Genomic DNA, 10,017 nt, shown 5'->3' with positions numbered 1-10,017 from the left:
CAGGGGCTTAAGTGTCTCTGGACACCAAAACCATCACCAATAGACAAGTGACCACATACGTTGCCCCAATCCACCCCTTGGGCAGGAACTGAGATGGAAAAAGGGATCCCTGGCCTCCTGCTGAGGGAAACGTGGGGCAGAGTGCACCAGCCTGCAGGAGGACACTGGGTACGAACTGCAAGGGACTGCCGCACCTCTCTGAAACTACTTTTTGACCACTAGGCAATATTAGCTCACATCTCAAGTGACCTCAGGGATGTAACTTTCCTGTTTTTGCTTTTACCTAACCAATACTATCAGGACAGAAGACTATTGAGGGATAACTAAAAAAATCTGGAAAAGTAACCAATGTTTTGAATCAATTTTCATTTAAATATCAACTGCTAGTTATGGAAATCTGAGAAAAAACCCATAATATTCATATTTGAAGCAGAGCTGTCCTAAGACAATGCACACAAAGCAACATAGTCTATTTAATAAAAATATTTAATGCTGCCAAAAAGTATAAAAATACAGTAGGAATGGCAGTACAATACAAAGTAGTCTCTCCTAATTTATTTCTTTTACATCTTTCTACATTTCATACACGCATTAAAAACATGTAGCAATACATCAGATTAAAGGGTCTGCCAAGTCTTCTGCTGGTGGGTGCTCTTCATTCCCTGGGTGTAAAGTTTACTTTGTAAACAGACAACCGTGAGGCCGTCTACAGGCTTAGCAAGCCTCACTTAGTTTCCGGAGTGGGCTTCAGGTCTTGCTTTGCACATCAATGGTTCAAAATTTATAGCTGCAGAATATTCTCAAGTCATGAATATTTAGGTGTCTGTCAATCTTGGCCTAAAACATAAAATAAGAAGTCATCTATTCAATTCATATTTACCAAACACACAGACGTACATAGATACACACAAACACAACAGGACTACCGATGAACTAAAAGTAGGGCACCGAAAACCATTCCAACGTGTCACAGTCAACCACACCAAATGCTTCGCTATCATCTTGGTAAAACTGCAGTGCTTGATTTTCATGTACAATCAGTGGTGTAAGACAGACGCAGGTAAAGCACCATGACTCATCTTCTTCTTCAAGAATTACTAACTTCAAATTTTTCAGGTCATCCAGTTTTACACAAGAAATGACCTCTATGTAAGATACTGACAGACAGACAGATTTTTTTTAAAAAGTAGCCACAGGAATTTAGCAAGACTACATGGTATGTGCTGACTTACCAACACTTTGGAATTCAATGCCAAAGTCTAATCCAATTTGGACCTCCACTGTGTAAGACTGCTAAAAATACTATTGATACAATGTTTGGACACAAAGTTGCCATGTGTCTTTAAATCACCCATGTTAGCAGCTGCATTTTGTCCTGAGGGACAACACTAAGGATCTACACTACATGACTGAAGTGAGAGGAAACTGAGGTTACCATCAACATGAAAGAAAACAGACATAAAATAATTGTCAGGCTTACTGTACCTTAATGCCAAGGGGTGAAAATGAGTTTAAACAAGCAATGGAAGGAACGGCTATGGACAAGGGCAGCAGGAATTTTGAAGTTCCTGCACAATTATTTGCAAACAGACAAACTGACAGGTTTTTATACCCTTAAGGCGCCGCTCATGTGACTGCAGGGGCAGGGTCTCTGGACACCAAAACCATCACCAATAGACAAGTGACCACATACGTTGCACCAATCCATTGCCATTCTCCCCAGCTCCTCTTTACCACAGAGCCCCAAACCTAAATATGTCAGTCCTGTGGCTCCGAATGGGCAGGCAGGAAACACAAGCCAGGTCCACACCAGTTAGCCAGAACGTCTACTCAAAAGCCCCGAGTTCTGGGGACCAGACTTCTTCCAGCTCCCAGCCCCCTCTGCAGAACAGCACCCCTGCACCGGGCACCAATGGAGCCGTCTTTTCATCGGGACTTCCCACCAACATGAACATCAAGTCATCAAGAAATCATTCTTAGTAGAATCTGAGTCACAAAAACTATGGGTGCTCGTTACAGGGGTCTCCAGCACCTGAACCAAGGGGGCTGACGGAAGGCAGAGAACCCTTTACAATTCTGATGCAAAATGTGCACCTTCCATGCACTCAGAAGACTGCTCGGAAAGGAACTTAATTCAATAACAGTGAATGAAAGAAGGGCTTGATTTAGAGAATATTCCGATGTTCCAAGAATACTTCTGATTTTCAGTGGTAATACAAATTATTTCACAACTTTCTCCCTCCACTTAAAAAAAAAAAAATCAGAGGAATATTTTGGCTTTTAACAGCTAAGAGTCTTTCATTTTCTCACTTAAATATTTGGTCCAAATACTCCACATAAACACAGTCGTGACTTAACAGGAAAGGCCTGAGGCGTGGAGTCATCGGGCCTCCACGGTTGGAGACTGCACCTCAGTTCTATCAGGTACTGGCTGTGCAGTCTGGGGCAAGTTACTTACACTTTGATTCAATTTTCTTACCCAAAACCAGAGGTAATGCCATCTAGTTAGATGAAGGGTCATGGAGGTTAAATCCAGATTGTACATTTAAACTGGTTGGCAAAACCGTAGATGGTGAATGGCTACAATTTCAGATTAAAGACATATTTACCAAGGATAATTTTTTTTTTTTTTTTTTGGTACTGGGGACTGAACGCAGGGGTACTCGATCACTGAGCCACATCCCCAGTGATTTTGTATTTTATTTAGAGACAGGGTCTCACTGAGTTGTTAGCACCCATCATTGCTGAGGCTGGCTTTGAACTCGCGATCCTCCTGTCTCAGCCTCCCGAGCTGCTGGGATTACAGGTGTGTGCCACAGTGCCCAGCTGAATGATTTCTTATAACAACCTAAAAGATGGGATTTTAAAAAATTTAATTATTATTTCTAAATATTTTTCAAACAAGATGAAATCACTGACGAGGGTAACTGTTTTAAAGGACTATTTATACGTAAGACTGAAAAGACAAATAGGCTTCATTTTCAGAAATTCTGGTATGTTTGCTTGGACCAATTTTTGCTATTTTGTTTAATGAAGCGAAAGGTAAAACAGGTTCTGACAAGCTGAGTGGTGTGGGTTGCACTGGGTCTTCTCTGCAGAAGTAGCCTTGGCTGGCATGGGCAACTCGGGGTGTGGGGCAGGACCTTCTGTCCTGACATGCTGAGGTATCAGGAGCCAAACTGCTCCAGGAGTCATTCCTGCCATTAGATATTCACACCAAGAGTCTACTGCCTTGAGTTAGTAGACTCAGTTGCCGATCACAACCTCTCAGGTGAGCCAGGGCTGCCTTAAAGGCCACTTACCCAAATTCCTCTCCTGAATGTGCCAGACATAGTGTTTATTAGTTATTTAAAGCATCAACGGCATCATGGTCTGAAAAGTCTATGTCAAGTCAGAGCAGCAACGAAAAATAACTTGATGCCTCTTAAAGAGTCTATATAGGAAAAACCACCACCACCATCACCACCACCTCCAACACCTCATGCAATTCTCCTCGCAGAAGGCCAAAACAAGCTAAGCAGCACACCAGCCAGGGTCAGAGCCGACTCTGCAGGCAACATCCTCACTCAACACTGTAATCCCCATATTCCATTTTTAACCAGAAAAACAGAAAGGGCTCAAAGACAGAACTTCTCATTTTCCCAATGGACTGCCCAGAGTCAGGGTTCTCTGAGTGTTTTCACTGCCAGCTCCCAAACTCTCAGACCACGCAGAAGCTTCCACATCAGGCCCTGCTGACACTGGCAAGGGCTCCGGGCCAGGAGCACAGCACGGGAGGAAAGGATCGGCACTGACAGTGGGTCTTTCCAGAGCGCAGGAGCCAAAGGAGACGGCCGCTTGTTTCTGTGGAGAGTGCAGACAGCAAAGCACCGTGCGGAGCAGCCTGCTGCTCTCCTGGGGCAACGTGAAGGTGCCAGACAGTCAGAAAACTCCTGCTGCAGGGGAGAGAGAACCACACTCATACCACTTTCTTGGATCTGGATGAACAATGAAATGGCAATGTTAGGACAGGCAGCAGAATAGAGCCCACATGAGCGCGCTGTTCGTGCACTTCCTGGGCAGAGCAGGAAGGAAGAGCCCCCCCCCCCTCCACAGCAGGGACGGCTGGGACTGCGAGTGCCAACGCTGCTGGGAGGCTCGGGCACCACTGTCCCATGAACACCACTTGGAGAATAGGTACAAGGACAAACAGAATCCAAGCCAAATAACAGAACTGGAGGGAAGGATGAATGAACAGGTCAGCTACAGAGTAACCATCCAGACAGTGAGAAGGCCTTTATTTCACTTCATGAGATGATAACATTTGCCTCTATCACCTACATAAGTCACAGCCAAATAAGAGCTTCTTAAAAGTGAGAGAGCCTTTATTAGCTGCTGTGTATGAATGAGAGTGCAGAGTAGACATTTCTATTGACACCTGGTTCCAGAGTGTGGAAAGAGGCACCCAGTCCAGTCAATGAAGGATGACCTCAGCCATCCTTCCTTCCCTACCAAGATGCCACAGACTGGGGGGGGCTACACCCAGTTACATAGTCCTCACTCACTCAGAACCCCCGTGGGGACCTGCTAGAAGAAAATATAAACCAGTGTTTAGCAAGGGCTTGAAATCTTGCCTGAACACAGACAGAATGAATTACATACTGAATGGTATTCAGATTAAAACATTTAAAATTATTTTTAAAGATATGTATCTGAAAGTAAAAATCAAAGCAGATTAGATTTTTTGAATCTGTACAATAATAAGGCAGGCAAATTTGGAAATGCAGGCACTCATTAAAAGGTCAGTAAAAGTATTTTTAATACCATCAGGTTCTGATCTCTATATCAAATCCAGTTAGTAACAGTTTTCTGAGCATTTTATTGTTCAGCTTGGAGACAGCATCTCTCTTAAGTCATTCCAACTTCAGATCCTCCTGTCCCTGCCTCCCAAGCTGCCGGGGTCACGGGCACCACATGATGAACATGTCCAGCTGGGCAGACACGTTAAGAAATGAGTTGCAGTCTAAGAATGATCTGATTCTAAAATATACCAGAGAGAGACTTTTCAATGATAGCACCGCAAAAGAAATGAAGAGATGTCAAGTCTCAGGCTTCTTGGGACCTAACACCACCACGACCGACTCCCAGCACTGTGTGAGCACCATCCCTGAAAGGCACAGTGCCGGGCACACAGAGGGACCGTGCATGCCATCAACTGAGCCCTACGTGTTTCCGAGTCACCATCAATTCCAGCTCATGCAAGTCGAAGGGACAGGCACATGTGCACCCAAGGCAACTCACTTGCCACTCTTCCTCTGGCAGCTGCTAGGCAGAGCTCTTTAACAGAAAATGACTAACAGTTTCTCGACATCCTTTCACTTTTATTGTTTATCTCTTGGCAGAAATATTAAAACACTGAGAAATGGACCCAAAAGATAAAGGACTTGGCAAATACATATCATCTCTGTTAAACATGAGAAATGGCTTCACTTTGTGCTGAAGCTCTGTATGCACTTTTGTTACTTTAAACTGCAAAAAGCGGGCATTATGTTTATCTTATATATAAATTAAACATGGAGAATGTTTAAGGAACAATGTAACACAACACGTGGCTACACCTGGAAAGGAGTGTGTAACCAGCCAGCACCGCCATGAAGCAAAGTCTGTACCAGCTCAGAGTAGACGTGGAGGTGAACTAAGTGCTCTTTCCTGAGAATAAGAGACCTTCTTTTTTTGTGTTTGTTTTTGATACTGGGGATTGAACTCAGGGGCACTTAAGCACTGAGCCACATCCTTATCCCTTTATTGTATTTTATTTAGAGACAGGGTCTCACTGAGTTGCTTAGGACCTCACTAAGTTGCTGAGGCTGGCTCTGAACTTGCAATCCTCCTGCCTCAGCATCCCGAGCTGCTGGGATTACAGGCATGTATCACTGTGCTCGGCTATAAGTGACTTAAAATCTGTTGAAGTCACAAATATTCTGGAGACCTATGCATACACAAAATCCTTTTCAAGATACAGAACCCATCAGGAACTGCTTTCTTCTGGTGCTAATGGAGAGGGCAGGAGCCACATCTTTGTCCATGTTTGACTTGCACAGCTCATTTAACAAAGGGCTGGGGTAATGACCATGGCACTGCCACCTACTGCCATATATTTTAGTAATTAGCATTTGGCACACACAAAATATATCAGCACTGGTAAAACCACACCCCTGTTTAAAGACTCCACCATCCACCTCACCCTCAGGGATCTGCTGGGAGGGAAGAGCCTGGCCCTGAAGTTCACAAAGTGTTCACTACACTGAATTTGATTTTAAAACACACTGTACCATGTACCATTCAGAAGGACAAAAAGCAGACATAACGCTAGGCTGAAATGCTGAATCCACGAAGCACGTTCATCCTGAGTAAGGCTGGGTACAGCCTTATCAGTATTTCTTTCCTATAAGGAGTCTTTACCTTGTTGTTAAAATCAAGGAAACAAACCAACTGGAAATGGAATGATGCCTGCCCATGCTGGCTTGCAGAGCAATGGACTGTACTTTAGCAAAGATAAAACAATGCAAATTAGAAAGAAGGATTTTAAACCAAAACCACCTAAAGCATTAGCGTCTTGATGCCTAAACACAGGTTTAGTTCAGACAGACAGACAGAGATGTCCCTCTTACTCCTCTCCGCTTCAGGGTCAAGGACACAGTGATACTGAGTCAGGACATGGGCACACGTTACATCAATCTTACTTAATATGTAGTACCACCTATGTCCTGCACAGTCAGCACACTCAGTAAGGCTACGCAAGTCAATCCCAAACACTACCTACACCCATGGTTTTCAAACTGCCTTTACATGATAACTGTCCCCCTTGAAATGATTAAGCCTTGTGCCAAAACCTTACATGGTATATAAAAGATAAAGCAGAGATGCTGAGGCTGACAGTCAACCTCTTGGTGACCCTCTTGAAAATCCAATGAGCAGAGTTTGGAAACCACTCAAATAATATGTACTATCTATGCTGCCTGGCAATTAATTTATATCAACTATTTAGAGTTTAAGTTAAACAAGTCAAACACTGATTGGTGTATTGGAACCTGAAGAAAACTAGCACTAAGGTGAGTACTGAAGTCTAAAAATATTCACTAAGAAGTTAAAGGACAAGGGAAGGTTTGTACATCACCTCACTATTTGCTGCAGTGGAAAGAACGTGAAAAAATTTTGCTTCAAAACTTCAGTCTGTGAACTGAAATCACAGATCACCAGTGTCGCTGCTTTGAGTTTCTAAATCATGATTTACCCCAATTATAAATTAGGGTAATTACACTGAGTTTTTGTGGAAAATGTACAATGTTAGTCATGGGCTTTACAGAGACCGATTTCTGTACACAGTCTTGGCAGCTATTACCTAAGTGTCCCAGCAAGGATTTCAAAGATATTTTGCAGAAAAATTTTGTTTTTGTTTTTCTTTTTAAAATAGAGAAAACTGTAAAATATAAATGAAATGCAAATATGTAGTAGAAACTGCTTATCCTGATTTGTAACTACTCATATCAAACTTCTCTTTAGGAAAAGGGAAAATGTATCCAGTACAATTGAAGCAACATACAATTTATTATTATTATTTTTAATGGTAACAGATTTTCAAATTGAGTTTTTAAAAAGTACATTTAACTACAAAAGTAAGATTAAATAGGTACTTATAAAATATATTTACCCTGAAATGGTTAAGAATATAAAGTGTTGATGCCCATGTCAATAATACATTATACATTACACACATTAAAGGTCATTTTCTTTCCATTAATAATGTAATAAAACCACAATATTTATTGCTTGTATCAAGTGCAGGTTAAAATCCAGATAGCCTTCAAATTCAAATCCTTGTGATAAAGGATTTCTCAATGTTGGTCGGGTGAAATTACGTGTCACACTTGTGAATACAGGTGCAGAATGTATCGATTTTTAACACGCACGAACGTCTTTATTTTAGACAGCCGCTTACAGTTTAGGTTTCAGAGGCACCTGCAGTGAAGAGTCCTGAGATGCTGGGCTGGGGTTAAGTCTCACTGATCTGGCTGATGTCTATTCTACTGCACCGTTTTTGGGGTAGGAGGCGTTTGCTGCTAAAAGACAGACCCTTGTGATTAATGCAGCAACGTCAGTACTAGTGCAGAAGCTTGCTGGGCAAAACTGTTTATTTATAGGACATTTTGCTGAAAAAACAGAGTCCAGCCAACCAAAGCGCCAACCAAAATGACTGACACAAACCCCATCTTAGTGAGCACAGGCTGCCAACATAACCACCTTTTTCTTTTTCGTTCAGTCTCATTCAGCCTCTGTTTCATCTGCTGCACCTTCTGAGCAGTGGTGGCTTTTCTGTCCTCTCGAATACGTCTCCGTAGAATACTGTGGATTAGAAATAATAATGATAAAAAGAAGGTACACATGGCAGAACAAGATCACTCTGGTATAAAGGACCCGGACACTGACAAGACCACACACATCCACATGTTCTTCAAGTCCTTCAATCACTGCAATAAACAAGGGGAAGCCCCAGTACTCCAAATGGTCCAGAGATGTGCTCTGATAACTCAGCAATCGCTTCTGGTACAGTTTTATATTAATGTATACTTTTAACAGGACCTGAAAATAAGCAAGGCTCTTTTTCAAACTGTGAACTGGTGCCCATCAGTTTTCATTCCCTCCTTTTTTTTTTTTTGGCAGGGAGCGGGGGGAGGTTCTGTGGCGTTGAACTCAGGGGCACTCGACCACTGAGCCACATCCCCAGTCTTATTTTGTATCTGATTTAAAGACAGGGTCTCACTGAGTTGTTAGTGCCTCCCCGTTGCTCAGGCTGGCTTTGAACTTGTGATCTTCCTGTCTCAGCCTCCCGGCAGCTAGGATTACAGGTGTAGCCTCTACGTACAACTCCTTCTTTCTCTGCCAGCCAGTCTGCAGATGCAGGAATGGGAAAACAAGGAGGTGCTCCGGCACCTGGTCCTCTGTACTAGCATTTGATGTTTCAAGGCCTTTGATCAGTGCCATCTGTTAAAAATTTCCACGGATACTCTACTGTGACAGGGCCTACTTTTCTTTTCTTTTTATTTATTTTTGGTACTGGGGGTTAAGCTCAGGGGCACTGAGCCACAACCCCAGCCCTATTCTGTATTTTATTTAGAGACAGGGTCTCACTGAGTTGTTAGTGCCTTGCCATTGCTAAGGGTGGCTTTGAACTTGCTATCCTCCTGCCTCAGCCTCCCCAGTCACGGGGATTACAGGCGTGTGCCACCACGCCCAGCAAGTGGGCCTACTTTTAAATTTATCCTTACACTTTTCTAGCTCCTGTTTTCCTATTCAGTACTGGTCAGCATAAGCTCCCTGACTCCCAAGATACTCAGACTCAGCACTACATAAAGAATGGCCAATGACAAAACATCAATTACTACTTCTTCCCTTTAAAAATCTCTCACAAAACTCATCTGCTCTTTTTGCTTATTGTCTGTGATATGGCAAAAGCCTAACCAGTTTCCCAGTAATTTTTCTAAAGTAGTTCTGAGCATGCAGTTTAATTTTAAAAAAGTGACTTCCTCTTCAATGTCTACTACATGAAGACACAACTTTTCTTCCTGGCCAAAATGTTTAATCTGAATCAAATCATGAGCAACAATGAGAAATATAGACTGTGGAACATTTTAAAAGACAATTGGTCAAGAGAGGGGAAAAAGAAATGGAGAACAGTTCCAAATTAAAGGAGAAACTTTAAAAACCACATCAATCAAATATAATCAAATGCATGACCCTTGATTAGATCCTGAATTACTTTTTAGAACAGTTCTAGAAATTGGGATAATCATAAAAATGTTCTAAAATTATGTTATGGTCTTAGCCACAAAACTCTGTAAATATATTAACATCCACTGAATTCTATACTTTAAATAACAGGAATAGAGGGAAGGGAGGAAGATGGGAATGGGAAAGACAATGGAATGAATGGGACATCACTCTCCTATACATGACCAGTGTAACTCCACATCATGTACA

At 42.4% G+C, this 10,017-nt stretch overlaps 1 protein-coding gene across 3 annotated transcripts in view; it reads right to left on the bottom strand.

The window, feature by feature from the left end:
- Positions 1-468: 468 nt before the first annotated feature.
- Positions 469-10,017, bottom strand: part of Ptpn2 (protein tyrosine phosphatase non-receptor type 2) — an 82,693-nt gene continuing 73,144 nt past the window's right edge. Inside the window, exons 9-10 of one of the 3 annotated variants that reach the window (XM_015506028.2) lie at positions 8,245-8,382; positions 469-837 (exon numbers count right to left, since the gene is read on the bottom strand). In XM_015506028.2, coding sequence (XP_015361514.2) covers positions 816-837; positions 8,245-8,382 — 160 coding nt within the window. In that variant the 3' untranslated portion in view covers positions 469-815. Of the gene's footprint in view, positions 838-7,568; positions 8,383-10,017 lie in introns of those variants that run through there. The other 2 variants (XM_015506031.2, XM_015506029.2) reach the window with 2 other exon arrangements.

This window comes from Marmota marmota, unplaced genomic scaffold, assembly GCF_001458135.2.
Source record: "Marmota marmota marmota unplaced genomic scaffold, marMar, whole genome shotgun sequence".
NCBI lineage: Eukaryota > Metazoa > Chordata > Mammalia > Rodentia > Sciuridae > Marmota > Marmota marmota.
The sequence above is the reverse complement of the archived record's forward strand: the minus strand, read 5'-3'. Positions and strand labels throughout refer to the sequence as shown.